The 24,479-nt window shown below is 48.6% G+C and overlaps 1 protein-coding gene and 1 long non-coding RNA gene across 2 annotated transcripts in view; one reads left to right on the forward strand and one right to left on the reverse strand.

The window, feature by feature from the left end:
• The window catches only part of LOC109562738 (uncharacterized), a 79,300-nt gene extending 71,638 nt beyond the window's left edge, over positions 1-7,662 (forward strand). Inside the window, exon 5 of the long non-coding RNA XR_011568242.1 lies at positions 7,242-7,662. This is a non-coding gene — a long non-coding RNA (uncharacterized lncRNA). The remainder of the gene's footprint in view (positions 1-7,241) is intronic.
• Positions 7,663-22,961: 15,299 nt separating this feature from the next.
• Positions 22,962-24,479, reverse strand: part of DCDC2C (doublecortin domain containing 2C) — a 66,517-nt gene continuing 64,999 nt past the window's right edge. The window contains exon 12 of the mRNA XM_070795409.1: positions 22,962-23,167. Coding sequence (XP_070651510.1) covers positions 23,144-23,167 — 24 coding nt within the window. The 3' untranslated portion in view covers positions 22,962-23,143. The remainder of the gene's footprint in view (positions 23,168-24,479) is intronic.

Below are 24,479 nucleotides of genomic sequence, written 5' to 3' on the forward strand. Positions count from 1 at the left end.
CTTTTCATGTGAGTTTGGAGAAATTACTAGTCTGTCAGTGACAATGCACAGCATGGGGGTGGGGCGGGGCTGACCTGAAAGCTGGCTGGTGTGCTGCTTGACAACTGAGTATTTCAGGGGGCCCTGCAGCCCCCGAGGAGAAGCGCCCTGGCTGTGACTCAGCCTGTGGTCGGCCCCCCCCACCCCCCTGCCACCTGCACGTAGGCTCACGTCTCCCACCCGGGGCGGGTGCGAGGAGCACCACGTGCAACCTGGTTGGCTTCCCCTAGGACGACACACTTCTCCTCTTGAAACTTAAAGGCCAGCAGCTTCATGGCTTCAGTCCTGACCATGGGATGGGTTATTAGAAACAATTTTCTAATTTTCAAAATACATTGGGAACTCTGCAAATCAGCCAGCCCACACTCTTCAAAATGTCCATCAGGAAAGACAAGCTATCAAGCTTAAAAGAGACTAAAGAGACATGATTGCACCTGATCCTTAATTTTTTAAAGACAGCCTTAAAGACATCATTGGATTAACTGGAGAAATGCATTAAATAGTTGTATTATAACAATACTAAATTTTCCGAGTGTGCTAGAAAGTGGCCTCTATGCTCAGCCTCCCAAAGGTGTTCAGATCTAATCTTCCTCTCCCTGGGCAGCAGACTGGAGACACCTGCCCAAAGAACCTGACCAGCCAAGGCGACTTCGTAACACCATGGTGGGGTTCCCTCCAAACTGGCTGTGAAGACCACCCTGCAGCGAAGCCACCCGGAAGCTCAGGGCCTCTTATCATCATCCTAGTGACACTCTGACATTTGAGAAATATTTTAACATGAAACATATACTTTAATATGGAAACATCCCCTATAGTTTTATTAACAATATCAGAGAAGATGAAAAAAGAGTGCATCCATACAGCGGGCCATTCAAGAATTTTTTTCGAGGAATATGTGGCAAATGAAAGATTTGGAAAACAAAAGTAGCTCTTGAAATTAATAATATAAAAGCAGAAAACGTTTAAGTTCAATAAAAGAGTTAAAAGACAAAATAGAAAAAACTGTGTGACCAGGCCATGCCTGTGGCCCCATTTTCCTGTTTCCATGGTGACCAGCCACCTGTTTATCCTCTATTTCAACATGATCAGTCTAAACACCCTGGCCAGGGGCTCAGGGTCCCCACCTCTGGAACTGAGGGTCTGGAACCTCGGCACCAGCTTCAGTCAGTGCAAAAAGCTTGAGTCCCCCCTAAGGATCAAGCTTAAGATGACATAATTTTTTTTATCTTTGTATTTTGTATCGGGGTATAGCCGATAAACAATGTTGTGACAGTTTCAGGTGAGAGTGAAGGGACCCAGACGTTCAAACACACGCATACACTCTCCCCGACACTCCCCTCCCATCTCAAGGTGAACAATCTCGAAGTTTAAAAACCAGACCTGAAGGTGCAGGAGAACAGGGTGGGTGCCAAGGACCCGCCACAAAGCTGGGGGCGCACGGGACTCTTGAGAGTCCCTTGGACTACAAGGAGATCCAACCAGTCCATTCTGAAGGAGATCAGCCCTGGGATTTCTTTGGAAGGAATGATGCTAAAGCTGAAACTCCAGTACTTTAGCCACCTCGTGCAAAGAGTTGACTCATTGGAAAAGACCCTGATGCTGGGAGGATTGGGGGCAAGAGGAGAAGGGGACGACAGAGGATGAGATGGCTGGATGGCATCACTGACTCGATGGACGTGAGTCTGGGTGAACTCCAGGGGTTGGTGATGGACAGGGAGGCCTGGCGTGCTGCCATTCATGGGGTCGCAAAGAGTCACACACAACTGAGCGACTGAACTGAACTGAACTGAGTCAAATATTTCCATTTCTCTAAAATTTCACTAATTGCCTTGGTAATTGCATTTGCAAGACTATAAGATGCTAGTGCAGACCAACATTTTTAATTCCATAAATGAAATAAGAAGGGAAGTTTGAGAGACGGAAAGGAAAGAGTGCAGCGCTTTATGCCCTGTCTACATCCGGGCACCCCGCCTGCACCGACCACTCACTGATTTATTTTTCACACCATTAACAAATAGGAAATTAAACTATATAACAAGTTTTCAAATTAATTTTTCAAGCTGGCATTTTAATGCTTGGATATTCAGAAGTGGCCCACTTCATTTTCTTCCACCCTTCCAGTAACTGGAATGATCGGATTACGAGAAGATTTCCAGGGCTAAATTACCTTACCCTTGATCTGCATCATGGTTTACAAGAAGTTCCTGCTCTTTGCTCTCAACTGACACCCTGATGACACTGTGTGATTTGGTCCCAAAAGAAGCTAGAATGTTGGCAGTGAAGGTGCCACATTTTAATCTGATGGAAGCAGAGATATAAGGAAAATCAACGTAAAATCTGTCTGTGACACATAACTTTTGGAGCCGCTGAGTTGGGAAAAGCAGAGAGAATGGAAATTAGCGTCATGCTCTGTTTGTATGGGATTAAATTCCAGAGTCCTGATCCATCTTTTTTAGAAGTAATAACCCAGCCCTTTGCTTTCCTGGCATGCCTTGGTGTGCAGAATCGCTGCTACATCTTTTTCCAACATCTTTACATTTGAGTGCACATAAACCCAGACTTGATGGAGGTCAGACCCTCATTAATTCACTTCACCAGGCCGAAGACTGCTCTCTAAGAAAGGGTGAAGAAAAAAATCTCCCCCTAATGCACAAACAAGGAATTACCAACATAATATATATCAGGAAAATCAGGCAAAAGAAAAAATAATTCAACAGCAGACCAACAATTTTCATTCAGGTTCTACCACAATCCCAATGTAATTGGTAAAAAAATAAATTAAATATGTTTTACGATCAAATGTTTCCTTCAGCTACAATTTAGAATGCTCATAAAATCATGAGCTGGAATCCACTGTCCTAAATGTTTCCTTCAGCTACAATTTAGAATGCTCATAAAATCATGAGCTGGAATCCACTGTCCTGATGAATCTTTAAACTTGGAACAGATCTCATATCATGAGAGTAAATTATGACACTGGATTTCAAAATGCTCATGTAATGTGATGGACTCTCTACAAAGACCCCGAAGAAATAAATATTGCAAGCCTTCGAGCCAAGGTCGCCGTATTGATTGAACAGGAAGGGGTGTTCTAGAAAGGCAAAGCCTTTTCAAAAATTAACACTACACAGATGCACCTGAATGCTTTTAAGAAATGTCTTTGGCAAATGGAACATCAATCTAGAGACTGGGAAAAAAAATCAGCTCATGCTGAGAAAAAGAGAATGATACTTAGAAAGCACAGTATCCCTTCCAATGCAGTGATCCTGCCTGAAAGGAAAGGGGGAAAGAAAAGAAAAAAGGAAGGAGCCAAGCTTTATCTAGGGATTAGAAGTGAAGTGAAGTCGCTCAGTTGTGTCCGACTCTTTGCGACCCCATGGACTGTAGCCTACCAGGCTCCTCTGTCCATGGAATTTTCCAGGCAAGAATACTGGAGTGGGTTGCCATTTCATTCTCCAGGGGATATTCCCAACCCAGGGATTGAACCCAGGTCTCCTGCATTGCAGGCAGACGATTTACCCTCTGAGCCGCGTGGGAAGTCACCAGGGATTAGAAAGTCACCGTGCTTTAGTGGGCATTGAGCTCCCAGGGGTCTTAACACCAGAATGACCGCAGAACGCCGAAGGGCACACGGTCTACGGAGGAGGTCGTGACCTATGGAAGAATGGCCTCCGCTTATAAATAGCTGTGTATTGAGTGAAATGAATGGAAACCCATTTATATCTTGGAAAATATAATCGGGCCGATGGACTGTGAGGAGAGAGGCCCCGGAAGAGAAGCGGAGGAGGTCACTGCCACCAGCGTGCTGGGTCAGCGAGCAGGGCAGACGTTCCCGCAGGGCCGAGGGGCGGGGGGCAGGCAGGGAGGGCTCTGGGCTCCCTGTGCAGAGGACTGACTCCGTTGGGCACATTAAACCATCTTCCTGGGGCTGCTTTCCCAAAGCCGGAGCGGGGGGTCTGTGACCAGGGCTTGCCTTTTGCTTCGTGATTTCAGTTTTTACATTAAATAGCAAATCTCCACTGTGAGAGGAGGTTCTGGGCTCCTGTTTTCATCTCACGGTTCATTCCCCCAATCATCTGGCTTACTGACGTCTCCTGGGATTTCCTGCCTGTGGTTTGCAATGTGATGATGAGGCAGGAGTCTGTTTTCAGGCGTTCCTTCTCCGGGCGCATTATGCTCAGATAAAACTGGTAAGAAAAGTCACAGAGGTGTCTCATCGAATATCACATGCAAATCTGCTGGCTTCTCTTCTGCGCGGCCGTTTAATCGGCATGCTGGGGTCACATGCTTCCCGTCGCCCCGACTCTTTGTGATTCTATATTTTTTTATTATACTCCATTTAGAGTTATTATAAAATTTTGGCCGTATTCCCCATTCTATACAATGACTCAGAGAAGTCAACTGTGGAAGAGACCTAGGTGTGTGTGATACTGTAATGAGCTACTCAGATCAAACTGCAGTTTCACTTCAACCAACATTCACTTGGCACCCAACATTCAGCAGGAACATTGCCATGAGCTGCAAGCGTCACTGGGAAAGTACATTCTTTTTGCCGGTAAGGAATTTACCATCTCCTGGGCCCACAACCCTACTCTCACACAGGTTTTGGGAATTCCAGAATATCAAAACCCCAATGGAAAGATGCGATAAACTTCAGACAGCCTGATACACGAAATAATTCAAGTCAACCGGTCCCTGGAGGAATGTCCACCTCCCCAGTCGATCACAAGTCTTTCCGCTCATGTTCTGTTTTCATTCATCTTGAATTTGAAGGCAGAATGTTGACAGCTGACTCAGGAAGCAGGCTAATGAGCCTGCTAATGCTCTCATGCTTACCTCAAAATTCCTTAAACTTCTATAATGGGTGTGTGGCAACGAAGTCTGATATGGGGTCCAGAGACACCCAGGAGGGTCAGCTGAGAATAGACCACCTGTGAAGAGGGGAGCAGGCAGACCATGAGGATGGGGGCTCTTCCGCTGGCCAGCCTCCTGCCAACCCCCCAGACCTCCCCAGACCTCTCCCATCGGACCAGGCTAAGTCCCAGGGCCGGGAAGGTCCTTCCAGTAACACTCCTGCTGGGAAATGTTAAGGTTTATAAGCACCGATGTTGATTCAATTCTGTCCACTTAGCATGAGTTAAGAGCCAGGGTGATCCTGGGAAAATTAGTTAGGGGAGAAGAGAAGAAAGTGGGGGGGGGGAGGAGGAGGAGGAGGAGACGCCTCCAGGACCCGCGGCCTCGGACCCAAACCAGTGAGGCCCCTGGAGCGGCCGGCAGTGGAGACTCCCCGTGAGCCGCAGGTCCCGTCCTAGGGTGAGAGGTGGAGCTCACTCTGACGGTAGGTTTATTTAGCCTGATACAGAAACACGGTCATGTGAACATGAAGTCAGTGCAGAAATTACTGACCGGCAGCTGCTTTACACCCCGTTCTCCCGACAAGTCTTGGACCCCGATGGGTTTCTTGCTCATGGCCCCTCGGTCGGGAGAAGTCTCGTCCATGTGCTTGGAGACCACGCAGGTCCAGCCCAGGCGACAGTCATGGCCCTCTCGGGACGCGAAGCCCCGGAGAATCGTGACGCGTTAGATGAAACCCAGGCGCTGCTTCTGAGCTGAGCCACCTCCTTTTTCTTGAACAAAATCCTTTTTCCTGAACCTGTAATGTTGGCTCTCTTTGAACTGGATCACAGATCTTCCTAGAAACGTGAGAGGCTGCCTCTTTCCCTAGTCACAGGACGACTCAGTCAGGCCTGTGTCTGAGCAGCCGAGGTGACTGCTCGTCCCTGGGAGTCTGAGCAGATCCTCTCGAGACTGGCCTCCGACGTGCCTCTGAGGTCCCTCTCAGCTCTCTTCTGCTTCTTCACAGCATCTCTCAGTAAAGGGGTTCGATTTATGTATCTTTCCTCTTCACTGATTTAATTAGTGCCTGCTGTCTCCCCCAGGGCCAGTGATGGACAAGTCTGCGGGGACAGTGGCTTTTGTCTCCCAGGCCTGCCTTGCCGCAGGACCAGATCCCCAGGCCTTCTCACCCTTGGGAATTTCATTTACCTGCCTTTTTTCCTAAGAAAGCCAGTAAGTCCCACATGAGTTTGTCTCTTCCTGAGGCCAACAGTGTGAAGCTCTTGGGTTAAAAAGCCTCGCTGAAATAATGGCACTATATCCTAAATTCCAACAGTACTGGCTCTGATCAAAGAACTTAGAGCTCAAGTAAGATCAGTCAAACTTCCATCTTCTTGGCGGGGAGCTCCGTGCAGGCAAAGGCAGACAAGTTCTGACGGCAGAAGGCCTAACCTCAACGCTGAAGGGCCTTCGGACACTTCCCTTTGAAAGGAGACGACAAATACACACGACAGAGGAGCTGGGGACTCTGCTGATCGCCCGCCTCCCTGCGGGCTCTAAGTCTCACCCACCCTCGACAAATACTCTCAAACTGAATCCAACAATACATTAAAAAGATCACACACCACAATCAAGTGGGGTTTGTCTCAGGGATGCAAGGATTTTTCAATATCCGCACATCAGTCAATGTGATACAATACACCACATTAGTAAATTAAAGAATAAAAACCATATCATCATCTCAATAGATGCAGAAAAAGCTTCTGACAACATTCAATACCCGTTTACTATTTAAAAAAAAAAACAACTCTCCAGAAAGAGCGCAGAGAGGGAGCATACCTCAACATAACAAAGCTCATATATACGACAAGCCCACAGCTAACAGCGCACCTAAAGCAGAAAGCGTTATTGCTAAGATCAGGAACAAGTCAACGGTGCCTGTTCTCACCACTTTTATTCAAAATAGTTTTGGAAGTCCTAGCCACAGCAATCGGAGAAGAAAAGACATAAAAGAAATCCAACTTGGAAAAGAAGTAAAACTGTCCCTGTTTGCAGATGACATGATACCATACAGAGAAAGTCCTAAAGACGCCACCAGAAAATCACTAGATCTCAGCAACGAATCCAGCAAAGTTGCGAAATACAACATGAACACACAGAAATCTGGGCACTTTCTCTTTTAATTGCGTGACTCTAACCTAGAAGGAGGAGGTCTCCGCCAGTAATACTGCAGACGTAGTCGTCCTGAGCTGTATTTAAGGACAGTCTTATATTTCAGAAATACAATATTGAGAAGAACTCAGATAATAGCTTCTGGCATTTCCGGTTCTTTATGTAATAAGCTAACCATTCTGCTCCTCTCCCAGGTCACGAGTGAGCAGCACTCGCCGTGAACACAGCAAACCTCACTCCCTGGTGGTGGGACCGAGTCAGACGGTGTAAAACTGTGTCTGAATCCCTCACTACAGTCAGCGTCTCCCAGCAGGAACACAGCTCTGAACGTTATCCGCAGGAGGAACGAAAGGGCCTTGACCTTGTGTAATGACTAAACTATTATTACTTGGGCTCGTTTGACTGTCTGCCTTTGCTCCTGCATGTTCTCAGTTCTCTGATTAAACTTACTCTTCAGCTGGAGTTTTTCCACAGACGACAGGCAGGCTGGGGACACGGGGTGGGAGCAAGGGCCATGGGGTCCTGCTCCACCTCACATCAAACCAGGACGGCAAGCAAAGTACTGGGAACACTGATCAGGGTTTCATTTCAGAACAATTCATCAACTAGGGAATCAGTCCGTGTGTGTGTGTGTGTGTGTGTGTGCGCGTGCGCGCGCACGTGCACGCATGCTCAGTCACTCAGTGTGTCTGACTCTTTGTGACCCCATGGACTGTCGCCCACCAGGCTCCTCTGTCCATGGGATTCTTCAGGCAAGAATGCTGGAGTGGGGGTGCCATTTCCTTCTCCAGGGGTCTTCCCGACCCAGGGATCAAGCCCACTTCTCTTTAGTTTCTGATATTGGCAAGCGGATTCTTTTACCACTAGTGCCTCCTGGGAAGCCCCACCAGCCTTTACCTCCATGAAAAACTTCTTCTCTGATTCTCCAGGTCTCTTCCATCAGATCAGGATCCCACTAACAGAAGGTCGGGAAAGTTGCCCCCAGGTTGGGAGTTTCTCAGGATTCTCCCAGAAAGTCACCTCCTCTTTGTAACCCCGTGTCCTCTCGGTGCCTTGCGAAGTAGCCCGGGAAGGGATGTTTTCCATCCGTGACACGCACCACGGTAGTGAAGTCGCCAGGAGGAGGGGACTGCGGCCCAGATTTCGGTGGACACGAGGCCCCTGCAGGCTCCTCCTCCACAGCATCTTCGAGAAGGTGTGAGCGCAGGACAGACTCAGCCATCGTGTAGACGGCCAGAGCCAGCGCGCTGGGAGCTCTGCCCTGAGCCTGCACATTTCCCACCACCCTTAGGCTGTCAGGCCCAAAAACGTGCTCAGCTGACCTTGAATAACAAGGACTGAATGGCATGGATCCACTCACACGTGGACATTATAGCGCATCCATACGGGTCTGCACCACCAGGGAAGCCGCTGTTAGAACCCACGGATGCAGAAGCTCAGATACTTAGGACCAGCCAGTGACCATGTCATACTTGGTTTTCCCCACAATTCCTTCATTGTTCAGTGGCCAGTTATCAGTCATATTTGTTGTGTGTCCCATCCAACAGAATAATTAGTCTTTGAAGACAAAAAAAAAATATGCTTTCTTATTTGGGTCTGATTCCCCCAAACCTGGCCCAAGCCCAGCACTTGGGAATATTTAATGAACCCAGGTGTGTGATGAATGGGGGAATGACTGAGCCTTGCACTTAGGAATCCACAGGACATTAAAGCCTTTTTAAAAAAGCCCGGGTCTGATGAGCTGTTTCAAGCAGACTCAAGTATATGGTGAGACAGAGTCCACCCGACTGCAGTTCCCACCGTAAGCTGTGCCATCCCCAGATCACCTTCCAGAGACCTCATCCCCAGATCACCTTCCAGAGACCTCATCCCCAGATCACCTTCCAGAGACCTCATCCCCAGATCACCTTCCAGAGATCTCATCCCCAGATCACCTTCCAGGGACCTCATCCCCAGACCACCTTCCAGGGACCTCATCCCCAGACCACCTTCCAGGGACCTCATCCCCAGACCACCTTCCAGGGACCTCATCCCCAGATAACCTTCCAGGGACCTCATCCCCAGATCCAGGGACCTCATCCCCAGATCACCTTCCAGAGATCTCATCCCCAGATCACCTTCCAGGGACCTCATCCGCAGATCACCTTCCAGGGACCTCATCCCCAGATCACCTTCCAGGGACCTCATCCCCAGACTCATCTTCCAGGGACCTCATCCCCAGATCACCTTCCAGGGACCTCATCCCCAGATCACCTTCCAGAGATCTTATCCCCAGATTACCTTCCAGAGATCTCATCTCCAGGGCTCAGGGTACCCACTCCTCTGTCACCAGCATGGGGAAGAAGGTGGTTAGGTCCCAGACATGTTCTGAGCTTTTGCAGCAATTGGAAAAGCAAGTTAGAGGTATCTCTAAGTGAGCTGAGGAATGTTTCCCAGGCTGAAAGTGGGGTTAAAACTGACAGGAATATAGCTCTTCGTGTTGAAGCAACTGAGAAAAACACATGGAAAAGAAGCAAAACAATATAAAATATAGCTGGGACTCGCAAATGATAAGCAGTTTATTTTCCTGTCACACCACATTGGATCACAGAGAAGGGTGATGTCATTATTTTATTATTACAGCTACTGGGACTTAGCCATCTGAGACCTGGCTGGGGTATCTGGATTTCAGACCATTTGTTTTCTGCTTTTATCACTAATCATCCCTCCAGCCAAACACTGGAGCTACAGAAATGCAGAAATCCCAAGCTCCCAGCAGTTGTGAGCGTGGAAGACTTACTGCGAAGCAGCGTGTTTGCGTGTGCGTCCTGTGGGCCAAAGATGGTGGAAATACACATCGGTGGGCAGCACTAGCGTTACAAAAGCTGCCAGGTGTCATCCCCCTACACACATCCTCCCGGTGGACGAGACAGCAGGAGGTGGTGAGGACCAGGGAAGGGGCTTCGGGTCAGACTCCCCGAGTCCTAGATGCCGGCCTGCGGTGAGTAACACACCAGCGCCCAGCCTGCTTCCTGAGTTGCGAAACGCTCCCTGCACCGTCCCTCCCTCCTCATCCCCCTGGTACCCCCTTTCTGACAGGGGTGCTGAGACGCACACAGTTACACCGTGCCTCACTCCCTAGTGGCTGACCCGGCCACTCGGCCTCCCCGACCCTGGGCGTCCAGCCACCGACGTCCAAAAACGGCACGGATCTCTCACCTCAGAAGAGCGTGGCCTTCGGCAGCTGCCGTGACGCCGCGGTGCCCAGCGTGGCAGCCACCGGCCACATGAATCTCTCACCTCAGAAGAGCGTGGCCTTCGGCAGCTGCCGTGACGCCGCGGTGCCCAGCGTGGCAGCCACCGGCCACACGTCACCACTGGGCTCCTGAAACACGGCTCCTCCAAACCGAGATGCACGGTAAACAAACCGCACGCTGGACTTGGAGTGAAGCGTCCCCCTCGTATCTTACACTGGCTGACACGGAAAAGAGAGCGCCCTGGTCTAGGCAGCTGAACATGACACGTACTGTTACAATCAACTGTGTACCTGCTTCGTTTTACTTCCTTTAATGCGGCTGCTGGAAGACGTGGAATTGCACACGTGGCTCCCGTCCGCGGCTCCCACGTTCTCCTTCTCTTGTTCTAACTCCCTGCCCGGCCCAGCTCTGGGTGGTGTGGGAGTCGCTCTGGTTCAGCTGCTGTGAGACAGCAGGCCTGGAGGAAGGGGTGGCCTGTCCAGAGCAGCCGGACTCTCGGCTTCAGTCTTAGTGCCATCTTCACATATCAGTAAGATCTCAGGGGACTTCCCTGCTGGCTCGGTGGTAAAGAATCTGCCTGCCAATGCAGCAGATGGGGGTTTGATCCCTGGTCCAGGAAGATCCCACATGCCGCAAAGCAACGAAGCCCGTGGGCCTCAACAGACTGTAAAACTAGGAGTTGTTTCCGGTCATCAGAGCCCAGGAGTGGGGTTTAGGGGGCAGGAGGAGTTGATGGGGGCCAGGTGGAGATGATGACGAGGTGAGAGTCCAGGAAGGTAGAAATAGATACAGAGCGGGTGCAGTGGGCCAGGCCGGGGGCCACCGAGCCAGGAGGAAGGGCTGAGTGGGGCCACAGCCAAGGCCGGGCCCCAGCAAGGCAGGACAGGCACGCGGTGCCCACAGCCCAGGCCACGATTATGCCAGTAGGTAACGCAGGCACCAAATCCATTTCCTAGAAACCAAACTGCATGCCCAGGACTTTGATAATCTGCAAAGGGAAACCCCCTCCACACCCACTTAACTCAAGCTCTCGAATTCACTTGGCCACTGGTGTAACTACTTCAAAACCTAGACAAGTGCCTGGTTATTCAAGTCCAAGTCCCCATAAAACAGTTCTCCTTTTGTCTTATATTCTGGCATTCTTTAATTCTGAAGTGTGAGTAAATGGGCCATTTCTAGCATAAACATTAATATCCCATTACGTTCTTCAGTAGCCATCCTGTGAGCAGCCTCAGCTGCGCCCAGGCAGCCGCCACCGACTCTGAGAAACCCTAGTTCAGACCCAAGACCTCAGAGGGGCTGTGCCCGCGCTCAGACCAGCAGGACCAGAGGAGGGGGCGCCGGCGGAGGAGGCGGGTCCTCAGATTTGAGAGCAGTTCCTTCTGGCCCGGAGGTGAAAGGACCAGCCTGTTCTGTTCTCACCCGCTGCTGCTGCTGCCGCTAAGTCGCTTCAGTCATGTCCGACTCTGTGCGACCCCATGGACTGCAGCCCACCGGCTCCTCTGTCCATGGCATTCTCCAGGCAAGAATCCTGGAGGGCGTTGCCACTTCCTTCTCCTGTTCCCACCTGAGCAGGGTCCATTTTCAGCGTCTGTGTGAGCCCGGTCAACCTCCCCAACAGGGAGGGACCTGTACGCATGAGGAGAACACAGCCCCTAACAGGGCGGCCAGCACATCCGGCAGCTCTCCTTTATCCTACAACACAAAGCGTATCTGTATGTTTAAATGCATCTATATCTGTATATAAAGGAGGATTCGGGGCCCTTGAGTGTTTAGGAGCATTACTTTCTCTTCTTTTCTTTAAGAAACTTTCTTATACTCAAGTACAGTGTGATGATAGTTTCAGTTGGACAGCAAACGGGAGAGACATTACTTTCATGACCCACGTGTGACCGTGTTTTTCTCCGTCTAGAATCCAAAAGCATGCCTACAAAGCACGGTGTGGGAACCCCTACTGGCCTCCTCGGCTGTCAGGGTTCCTGGAATCGCGTCGCAGATTGCAACGTGGCCGCCTGCACGGCCCCCCAGGGTCCCTTCCCGCTGCTTCCGGCAACACCGCGGCCAAGACAGGGACGTGCGGGCCTCCCTGCGTTCCCAGCTTGTCGGAACACGCAGCTCAGCGGGGCCCATTTGAACCCCATCCCCGGATGGCCCGTATGGACTCGGCACTCCCTGAGTCCTCCGAGGCCACGCTCCAGAGGACGGACGGGGCTGGACGGCGGCCGGGCTTCGGCGAGTCCGGGAGGAGCACGGCGGACCCTCCCGGAACCGCGTTTATTCCGCGCGTCGCGCGCCGCCTTCGTCTCACTCGCACCTGTGCCTTTGTTAACACAGACTTGCTAACCAGCCAGAAGACCTCGGAGACAAAAGATCGTCCTCATTCTTCAATGAGGAAATGCTGGCTCACAGACGGCTGAAGGAGCACGCAGTGTTCAGGACAGGCCTCCCCAAGACATGCCCTCGGGCAGGAGTGTTATTCTGAATTTAAGGCAGGCAAGACCCTGCAGGTTCCAGACAAATTCCCATGCCCCTCCCTTAATTACCTAACAGAATTTAAACTGTGGGTTTTCCCCAGAGACGTGACTGCTGGAGTCCAGTTCTGTGCGAGAGACCCCGCCTGTGTGCCAGGGCCGGCATCTAACCACCCAGCGCCTGCCCTTCCCTGCACTGTCCAGGCAACGGCCCTCCTGACCCTGGAGGGTCAGGGTCAGGCCCGTCCCATTCCTGAGCTCAGGACGCTGTGTGAACCCCATTTTCCCTTTCTGCCTCTGACCCCCTTGACTATGTGAGGTTTCCATACATACAGATTAAATTAGATTTTCTCCCATCCATCACCCTGTGCTTGGGCGGTCACCTGCAGTCTTCCTTCACCACAGCCTCAGCGTCTTCCCCGCAGGTACTGCCACGAGGATTGCACTCAAGGGCCTCAGAAAGACCAGTCAAGGAGTCTGTCCCCTGCCTGAGTCCAGTGACCAGGAGCTTGGGGGAATCTGCCAGAGAGAATGGAGATTCTTGCATTATGAGCTACATAGAGTTGAAATGGGTCATTGGGAAAGGCCCTGATGCTGGGGAAAACTGAAGGTAAAAGGAGAGGGGCAGCAGAGGATGAGATGGTTGGATGGCATCACTGACTCGATGGACATGAATTTAAGCAAACTCCGGGAGATAGTGGAGGACAGGGAAGCCTGACATGCTGCAGTCCATGGGGTCGCGAAGAGTTGGACATGACTTAGGGACTGAAAAACAAGAGTTGAATGTGGCCTCTGCCTGCATGACTCTGACCCCATGAAAATTCAAAACATGAGCCAGACAGCATTCTGGATTGCTCTCAGCACACTAGATTTCGTTTCTGGCTGGCTAAGGTCACTCCTTTGGGCATGAGCAGCTCAACACATCCCCTCACTAGAAATGCAGTGAGTCCTCAAGGGAAAGAAGAGAAGGGGCAGATAGACATAAGTGACCTGCTTCAGACCATGGCCTCCAAGTTATGGGGGTACATTTTTTCAGAATACTTTCCATTAGTAAAGCTAGGCACGTGTACAGAACAGCTCAAAGCGTAGGTTTATTTGTAGACTTCCACCTTTGACTTTCTGATCCGACATTTCTAAAGGTCTAGCATGATGAACTGGGCTTACCAGGTGGCGCTAGTGGTAAAGACGCCGCCTGCCAGTGCAGGAGACATAAAGACATGGGTTCCATCCCTGGGTCGGGAAGATCCCCAGGAGGAGGAAAATGGCAACCACTCCAGTATTCTTGCCTGGAGAATCCCATGGGCAGAGGAGCCTGGCGGGCTACAGTCCATGGGGCCACAAAGAGTCGGACACAACTGAGCGACTGAACAGAGAACGATTAACTTTGTGGGCTGTGATATTTGACAGTGACCAGTAACAAAGTGCTGGTTAGCCACCACCAGGGAATCTTGCTGGCTTCCTGCTTGCTGCTGCGGACTACAACGTCCGCTGAACACCGCATGAAGCTTGCTGCCACAATGAAGCCTCAGAGTTATCGATACTTTAATAAGCCAGGAGGCTCATAATTCCAAATCCCACCTGGGACAGTGTGGGGAGCTGTTCTTGTGAGTTACTTCCTCTGGCAATACTCCTAACCCTGCTTCTGTAGTCAGTGCATGAAGGTAGAGAAGCTTAAACAGAATGGCAGCATTTACCGTCTCCTGCTGTTCAGTCTTGATGCAAATTCATGCAGCAATCGGTGTCTGGAAACTTCCTCCAGAGACGTGAGCCAGCTCCTCCTCCTGTCTGTCAATTTATTATTTGTGTTGACAACTCACACTGCTGGTATCAAATGGCAGATTGGACGTCAGAATTAGCAATCTTGGGCCCTAAACGAGATAGGAAAAAAGTCGTCTAATATTGAGTGAACTCACGTGAACCCCAAGAGTACGGGGGGAGATGGACCAACCTGGAATCCGCACCAAGAACAGACCCACGGGAAACCAGCAGCTCAGAGCGCGTGGGGAGCAGTCCCGCCGGGTCTGGCTCGCCTTGCGGCCGCTCCCCTCCCACCCTTCCCACCGGAGAAGCCGGTCCACACCTGCCCTGTGTCCTCTAACTCCTCAAAGAGCACGCCTGAGTGACAGCTGCATGACGTGTGCGCTGTGCACCCGCGGTGGGGGAGAGGGTGCCCTCCAGGGCAGGCAGCAGAGCACCAGGAGCGCCAGGAGAGGGACTGGCCGCACCCTCCCCTCAGGGCACAGGCAGCGGGTCCTGCCCCGGGACAGGACGCCGCAGGCCCTTCCCTGCCTGTGCTCTGAACTTCGGGAAGCATCACAGGAGAGCATCTTCTGTAAAAACTTCGGGGAAAACACGCCCCAAATCAGTGTTGCCTGAAAAATTCTAAGTTTTCATCGGTCATGTTTTTTCAATAAAAATGAAAGAAGGAATTGCTTCCAGGCACTGCAGTCTGTCGGCGAGCTCACCAGAGTGTGCGTACCGTGGAGATGGGTGTCCTCTGATTCCTCTTCCATCACGCTCTGCAACTCATCCATTATGCAGAATTCCAGAAATATTAATACATCAAAATATGTCACTTGAGGAATAAGAAGAAAAATGAAGCTCATCAATTTTCCAACTTTCAAAATTTTGAATATCCTTTGTGTATTTTTTCAGGAAAGAATTCGTCTTCATGGGCATGTAAACTTGTTTTACACTGAAAAATACACAATGGAGACTTATTCAAACTAATGCCTGTTAGTGTCGCCCGTGAACAATGCCAGCAACACGCTACACCCAACATTTTTTAATTCTCTGGGCAGAACCACTCTAAACCTCAAAATTTAGCCAAATCTCATATTCTTTTATACGTGTTTTATTTCAGCATTTAAAGTGGAACTTTGAGGAATAAACATAGCACCCTATGAGTCCATGACGTGCAGTTAAAGTTGGGCTTTCTCTGAATTTTCTTGTCAATTGTTTAGTTGAGTTATGAGCTGTGAATAACACTAGACATACCTTATAAATTGGGCTTCCCTTGTGGCTCAGCTGGTAAAGAATCCACCTGCAATGTGGCAGACCTAGGTTTGATCCCTGGGTTGGGAAGATCCCCTGGAAAAGGGAAAGGCTGCCCACTCCTGTATTCTGGCCTGGAGAATTCCATGGACTGTAGAGTCCATGGGGTCGCAAAGAGTCGGACACAACTGAGCGACTTTCACTTCAGTTCACCTTATAAATAAGAAGCAGAGCTACTGCTTAAAAGAAACCCATAATCTTGGTGATAGGCAGCATTCTTCCAGCCAAGATGCCATTTCCAGATACAACCTGTGCCCACCTATTTGATTTGGTGGCCACATTACCAACACTTCCTGAGAAGACAAGATGCCTCCTTTGGACAGCCACAAAAGGGCTGCGGCAAATGACCAGGGAGCCCACTAAAGGGAGATGCCCATTACAGAAGGAACGAAGGCGGGCAGCTTCTCTCCCTACCCAGACTCAGGCGAGACTCAGGAAGCAAGCAGAAGACACTGGAAGCTAGGGTCACCGGCACAGCGTCTGTGCTTCATGCATTTTCCATGGACAAGAGCCCCAGCACCCACGGTCTCTGGTACTCTTGATCTGCAAGGCCCACAAAGCACGTTTTACTATCTTGTCTCTAATCCATACTGGAGTAAACATTTCTCAAATTTTTTTCTAAATTCTGGTTATAGTCTGTTCAAAATCAGTTGTAAGCTTTGATCAGATTATTCCAAAAAACAGAGCCAAATAAAGTGTTTAACCTTATTTTATATAATTGCTAGCTTTGGCAACTTCCAATTATTGAGGGAAAAGCTTAAAACCAGGAGGCTCATTGAAATGTATCCTTAGAAAAGCAAAGCACGGGACTTCCCTAGCAGTGCAGTGGTTAAGACTCAGCTTCCAGCTCAGGGAGCACGGGTTCATCCCTGGTCTGGGATCCCACACGCCACGCAGTGCAGCCAAAAGAGCAAAGGAGGCATTCAACGTATTGAACGATGAGAGTTCAAGTGGAGGACTTAACTTGGAAATCCTATAACTTTCATGGAATTTTGTCAGCTGGTAGGAAGTTTATGAAGAACCTATTTTTTAATTGGATAAATTTATATTTTATCACAATAACACAAAATTGAGAGGCTCTGTGATCCTGCAGCATAAAAACTAACAAAACATTTTAAAAGTCATCAACAGAAACAACTTCTTTGCTGAGTTTTGTTCTGTAAAAATATTTGTCAACAAAAGGCGCCCTGAATGGAAGCAATGGGCAATAACTACAAAAATATTTGCCTGAAATATTTTTTAATTTCAATATTTTTGAAATAGTATTGAGGATTTTCACACTTAGTGAAATTTGCTCTGAGTTTACCAGGTCCCTCAGCACCTCTAGAGAATTTTCTGAATTAAAAATATAACAGTGTGCACAGAAGATGAAATAATTAGACCATATTTAAACACTGATATCTTTTGAAAATACAGGGACATGGTATTAGACAAATATAATTTTAGGAAGGCAGTTAACACACATGAATATGTATCAAGAGTGGTTATTCTGCTTTTTCTTAGTTCAGATTATCTACATCAAAAGGCCCTGTTTGCTTTAATGTATGTGGGTACTTTTTATTTTATACAAAACTTGCTTTCAAAAGTTTCAAAACATGTTTTTTAATAGAACCATCTTCAGATACACCAATGTGGTAAAAATTAGTTTGGAGGTCGATCACTCTCGTGTGTGTGTGTGTGTGTGTGTGTGTGTGTGTGTGTATACACGCACACCTGGGTATGCGTCTGTCTTCTCTCCCTCCCTCCCTTTATATACACACACATATATTAAATTATTTTAGAAGCCTTTCTCACTATCAAGAGTACCCTAGTTCAGATGATGAATTATAAGACCATCTTAATCACTGGCTTAATGGAGAATGCTTCAGTTTTCCTTCCCTGCTTCCCTTTAAGTGGAGGAAGAATAACACTTCCTCCCACATTTACCCAAGAGCTTCCCTGGTGGCTCAGCTGGTAAAGAATCCGCCTGCAGTGCCAGAGACCTGGGTTTGATTCCTGGGCTGGGGAGATGCCCTGGAGAAGGGAAAGGCTACCCACTCCAGGATTCTGGCCTGGAGAATTCCATGGACATGACTGAGTGACTTTCACTTTCACTTTCCACATCCACCCGAAGTCAAGTGAAGGAGACTCTCACATGTACCGATCGCAGAGATTGAGGACTTCCAAGACCAAGGACTTGACATGCCGTTCCCCAGCCTGGTGGTGATAGGGGATTGCTGATCTGCTTCTCTGTGTTTATATAAACCAAGAGAGAACAGAACTAAAACATGTGGCAGGTGCAAAAACGGAGGCATCTGCATTCCCACCAGTTGCCACGTCAAGAATGCCACAAGGGAAGCATTTCTGAAATGGCAGAGTAAGGACCACCAAAAGCCCACTCCTTCATAAAGGCAACAACGTCACTAGCAGAAAGGGTCAAAATCACTTTTTCAGGACTTTAGAAATTAATCAAAGGGTTGCGGCTATCCAAGGAGCATTTATTCAATGAAAATAACTGAATCTCAGCAGGAACAGCAAGCTTTGGGACATTTTAGCTTGACCTATTCCTGGCTCCCTCTCCCCAGCTCAACAATCACCTTGGGGATCACCTCACAACTGTGAAAAGCACAGAAGGCAGGATGGGTTTGTGTGCGTGGGCGCATGCAGTCGCTTCCGTCATGTCCAACTCTGAGACCCCATGGACGTGGTTCCTCTGTCCGGGGATTCTCCCGGCCAGAACACTGGAGAGGGTTGCCAGGCCCTCCTCCAGGGCACCTTCCCTGCCCAGGGATCAGACTTGTGTCACCTGCGGCTCCTGTACTGCAGGTGGGCTCTCTACCCACTGAGCCATCTGGGAAGCCCAGAACGGGTTTGGAGCCCTGCAAAACCTCATACCCAGAATCTGCCCAATCAATAGCTGAACACTGAACTCAGCAAACTCCAAGTTGGATAAACTCGAAGAGATATTGAACTAGGAAAGCCAAAAGCAAAGACAGAGAACCTTAATAGGAAAGAAGCAACTTCTCACGTACAAATAACACACGCTGCTTCAGCAAACACAAATAGTTTATTTTACCATGTATTTTTGCAAAAAAGAAATATGTTTCCACTCGGCTCGTTTTCCTTCCGGCTTCCCTACTCAGTTCAGAAGGCTTGGCAGACATTCATTAACTCTGTTTCCTACTTCACTTTCTCTTGCATACCCCAATAGGTTCTGACACATTTCAAAGCACGCCGACTTCCAAAGCATGTTAAGTATCAAATATAAGAAGTTGACACTGTCGAGCCTGTTACCAATGGTTATAACTGTATTATCAATAAGTGTAACAGAATATATGCTTAAGTTCTCAACATAGCAGTGATCAGTATCTTGCAGATGACAATATTTAAATCTCTAATCTTGGTGGGAGGAAGGTTCAAGAGGGAGTGGACATACGTATAGTTATGGCTGATTCATGTTATATGGCAGAAATCAGCACAACATTGTAAAGCAATTGTCCTCCAATTAAATAGTAAATATTAAAAAATAAATGAATTTCTAATTTTGAAAATTTAACCTTGTTGATAGCACATGTTTTTTTTCTTTTACCAAAACGCAAAGGTAAATAGCCTATAGCTTCTTTAACTATGACTAGAATGCAAACAACACACAGCTAACAACCCTACGCGTGCTCAGCAAACAACCCCCCGACTCTGAACAGAGTGATTTGAAGGCATATATTATTTGCTGCAATTAAAATCTTTGCTAAAGAAAACTGTTCAATATTTGCACTTAGCTACATGGGTATTACTTTTGTCATTAAGAAAAAGTAAATTTTAAAACCCATTTCCCAGCTCACCTTGGTAATTTGCTTCTTTCTTTTGGAATTAATCATTCAGCAGATAAAATATTTTCTCGCTTTGAACTTCACGTAGTGGAGGTTCTAGACGCCTCTTTGTGAGAACTTCCGTGTTGCCTAAGAATGAAACCATACCTTTCAACACACATTCCACGAAAAAAAAAGTCATGAGGGGAAATGTGCAGACGTTATTCCAAACCCTTCTGGTTTCCTGAACTATCCCGGTGAGCCTTAATTTTAAAGAACCACATTTCCGTCTTCTAAATGTTTACTAAAAAGAAATATCATCAAGAAAAGGAATCAGAACCCCACGGGACCCATGGGAAGCCCTCATCTCTAGCTCCTGAGGAGACCCTACTGCTTGGGGCCTCTCTTCACCCGGACGTGGCTTCTTGCTGTTAAACTGCCCATATGTGAGATGGAAGCATCAGGACGGAAGAAAACCTGACTTCAAGTGGATACAAAGGTGATTTTTTTAATTTAATGGTTTCCACTCCCAGGCCATCTGAAAGATATAAGAAAGCAGGTTAAAAGGAAAACTTCCTAAAGCTGCGGTCTGGCCGCAGTCCTCTCCCAGTTCTCACAGGCCGGTAGTATGTCTGTAAAGCCTGGATTCTGGGTGACTTCCGGCCGCAGTCTGCGCTGAGTCAGGATCTGCGGTGCGATCGGGGGCTGACAGCCTCGCCCGGGCGGTGGTCTGCCGCTGGGGGGCACCGACGCGGAAAACAACCTTGACAATGTCTTTCAAAATGAGTCAAATTAGCTCGGGGTGAGTGGTCATCTCATTTCGGTTGATCTAAGGAGACCCTTGGGGTCCCTCCTGCCCCGTCTCCATCTTCTCCCCACGCCAGCCCCCAGCCCCCACTTTCTAAAGGTGCTGAGCTGCTTTGGCATTGCTTGAATTTCAGTTTTTGTTTGACTGTAACACTGAATGACTCCTCCAGCACCCAGACCACACTAGAGTCAGGCCCCAAATGTGGGTGCCATTGGCTGCGGTATTTTTAATGGAACAGTATTTATGCACCCATTAAAATAAAGACTCTATCTTATACCAATACACTACTGTGAATTTTAGAGAGTTTAGTTTCATTTGTCACTACAATAATTCTATACTAAGATTAAATATCTTAGTGATTTGAAACTAAAAATTTTTAAGGGGGAAATAAAGGAAACCATGAGGCCAAGTCCTACCCTGTCACTGTAAGCTCCAACAGGTCACCTGTGCTTTGGGTCAATTAACTAATCCCTATGGTGTAAGTGCCATGATCTTTGGACTTGCTCCTAGCTCTCACATCATCCTTCTTGCTTTACAGCAGACCAAGGTCAAGGCCATCGGGTCCATGAAGGGTGACGTGGAGTGGACCAGAGGTTCTTACCCCAAATCCATCTTCTTTCTGCAATAACACACACCAGACACAGGAACAGAGGGCTTGGGGAAAAGGAATGAGACACAGTTCTAAATTCCTTCTCACGCACCAAAACATATAGTGAGAATAAAGCCAGATCAAAATCAATGGGTTCTCCATCAGAAATGTATCAATCAACTGAAAATATCTAAAGGCAAGATGGAGATGGTTTCCATTTGATTGCAATTTCTTCCTTAGGGCGTAACAAATGCTACGGTCAGGTCTAACAATAAACCATGAAATGGTGAAATAATAGCTCTCCTTTATCCTTCCACATGCAAACACTGTATTACTAATTAACAGATGGTGAAGAACTGGTATGATTTTTAACTAGGGCTTGACAATACTTTGCCAACAAAGGTCCGTCTAGTCAAGGCTATGGTTTTTCCAGTGGTCATGTATGGATGTGAGAGTTGGACTGTGAAGAAGGCTGAGCACCAAAGAATTGATGCTTTTGAACTGTGGTGTTGGAGAAGACTCCTGAGAGTCCCTTGGACTGCAAGGAGATCCAACCAGTCCATTCTGAAGGAGATCAGCCCTGGGATTTCTTTGGAGGGACTGATGCTAAAGCTGAAACTCCAGTACTTTGGCCATCTCATTCGAAGAGTTGACTCATTGGAAAAGACTCTGATGCTGGGAGGGATTGGGGGCAGGAGGAGAAGGGGACGACAGAGGATGAGATGGCTGGATGGCATCACTGACCGGATGGACGTGAGTCTGAGTGAACTCCGGGAGTTGGTGATGGACAGGGAGGCCTGGCGTGCTGCGATTCATGGGGTCACAAAGAGTTGGACACGACTGAGAGACTGAACTGAACTGACAATCCTGAAATCCTTGTTGCCAGCTTTGTTCTAGCAGTCCAGCAGCTCAGGCAACCCTCTGAAGAGTCAAATCTGGTAACAGTCTTCACAGAAACTCCAATTTGCTTTCTCTCGTTTAACAGAGAAGACAACAACCCAAATGAAATAACGGTAAGCCAACGCTTTTAGTGCCTCCTATGTGTTCGTCACTGTTCGTGGGGCTTTTTAATAAGCATTATCACTTTCAATCACCCCAACAACCTGAGCCAGGCATTGCTATTAGCCCCGATTAATGGATGAGACACAGACCTAGTTCGCACACTTAATGAGAGGAGAGGTCACACTTGCATAGTCTGACTTGAAAGTCCATTCTCCTCACCACCAAAAACACACCATTCGCTGGGGCTCTATCGCCTATTTCTGACATGCATGTGCAGGTATGTGTATATATAATGCAGATACGTTTGTGTGTAGATTGATATATCGCTCGGCTGTGTCCAACTCTTTGTGACCCTGTGGACTGTAGCCCGCCAGGCTCCTCTTGTCTGTGGAACCATCCAGGCAAGAATACTGGTGGGTTGCCATTTTCCTCCTCCAGGGGATCTTCCCAACACAGGGACCGAATCCGGGTTTTTTGCATCTCTTACACTGGCAGGCTGATTCTCTACCACTAGCGCCACCTGGGAAGCGCCAGTACGTATTATAACTATGTCTGAAACCACTTTTAAATAGGGATAAGTAATTATGGATAACTATGCAAATTTGTATCATTTCGGGGATGGCTGAGTCACTCTGGAATGCCAGATATGGGTGAGGCTCTAAGAAAGAGGGATGATCTAGGCCATTCAATCTCACCAACCACTCCCTCCCAGCTTCACACTCAGGGAGCAGAAGAAAGAATTCCAGATACATTTAGTCTTAATCATTGTTTGAAAACTTTATGTCTGGGCACCAAAATATGAAATTCACAACTGTAATACCCTACTGCCATACCTCTTCAGCATTATGTGAAAAAAACAATGCCTAATGTGATTTTCATTTGCCTTTTGATCCTTCCTAGCTTCAGACTTTGTTCTTCACAGCTACGGCTGATACTTTGTTTTCATGGCATTTCTTGCTCTTCGTCTTCTCCCTGAGTCAGCTGTTCCCGGGACGGTTGTCCCAAGGACGACCGTTCAACTGATTCCTGCTTTTCCGGTTTCACGTCTGGCTGTCTTGGTGATGACTCTTGTGACTGCTGTCCTGTTGGTGGGTCTCTCTGGTCTTCTTTCTCAGCTGGGGTGTCTAGTAGTACAGGTGTGTGTTTTTCCTCTAGAATGTCATTTGGTTCCTTTTCTTGTTTTCAGTAAACAAAACAAAACAAAATCACCAGTAAACATAGTAGCCATCTAAACCACGTGATCTAAATCATAAAATAACAAGCACTGATACTATATCACTGATTTCAAAATGACAGTGATGATATTAGAAAGTAGTTTTCACATATGACATTACACTGACAAATTGCTTTTCCGTGTTTTATCGCTTTTACTCTCATTTAGCAATGTGACCCATTCATTGTTTAAAAGTTGACAAGCCACTGGGAAGACTTGCTTTTTCTAAGTCACAGAGAGAGGGAAGGCACATTCATGAAAATTAAAAAGAAAGCATCGGTGCAGGAGAATCCAGAGCCACTGTTCTCCAGAAGAGGCAGCGACACATGAAGAACCACCCAAGCAGAGCAGGAAGAGTCCTGTGCGCTTATCAACCTCCCAGCAGCCAAACTGTGCTTGCCAACGCCAAGCGAATCCTACAGAAATAAAAGCCCTCTGTCGTCAGAAAGCAGAGGATGTTCCTAAAACCTGAAAACACCACCGCTGGAAACAGCCCGAGGAAAGACACCTTCAGCTGGAGCTTCGCAGAACCCAGGAGGAGCCAGGCGCCTCACAGCCCGGAACCCTGATACCTTCCTTCCCCCCAAACCTGCTCCCGCTCTTGTTTGCACCAGAGCCCAAGCCAGAAAGCCCAGCTCCAGCGTCAGCCTCATCTCTCCTATCCCTTCCTCGGCCAGGTTTGGTCCATGTGGTCATGAAGTCTGTCTCTCCTGAGCGGCCGTACGGCTGTGGTCCATGCCATCTAATAGACGCTGCAGACAGTAACGCTCTTACCTCTCCCATCCCTGCCTCCTCTGTCAGAGTGATGATTTTAAAACACGGACCTGACCACATCATCTCCCGGCTTTAACATCATCTACAGGACAAAGACCAGGCCCTAGAGCGACACCGGGGCGTGGTGGCAGTGACCAGTGGACCCAGCTGTGCGCCAGCTGCCACGGATGGTTCCCAGCCAGCTCCCACCTGGGATGGGGGGCGAGGGCCTCGTCTGACCACAGGGCTGTGAACGTGAAGCCCTGTTCCCGGCTGAGCTGGGGAGGGTCTCGTGTAACCTCCTGCCTCGCCTCTCCTCTGGAAGGCGGCAGCATCACGAAGCCCCCAGATCCCTGAGTCAGCGCTGGGAGGGGAGACGCCCACGAGAGCCTCCACCCTGAGGCAAGCTTTGGGCAGCCAAGAAGCCAACATTGGTGGGTCGCGTCCCTGAGCCTCGGGGCTGATACCTTTACCGGCACCTGGCCCCGCCTGCTCTCGGGGACACAGCAGACCTGGGTTAG

Source organism: Bos indicus, chromosome 8 (genome assembly GCF_029378745.1).
Source record: "Bos indicus isolate NIAB-ARS_2022 breed Sahiwal x Tharparkar chromosome 8, NIAB-ARS_B.indTharparkar_mat_pri_1.0, whole genome shotgun sequence".
In the NCBI taxonomy this organism is placed as follows: domain Eukaryota; kingdom Metazoa; phylum Chordata; class Mammalia; order Artiodactyla; family Bovidae; genus Bos; species Bos indicus.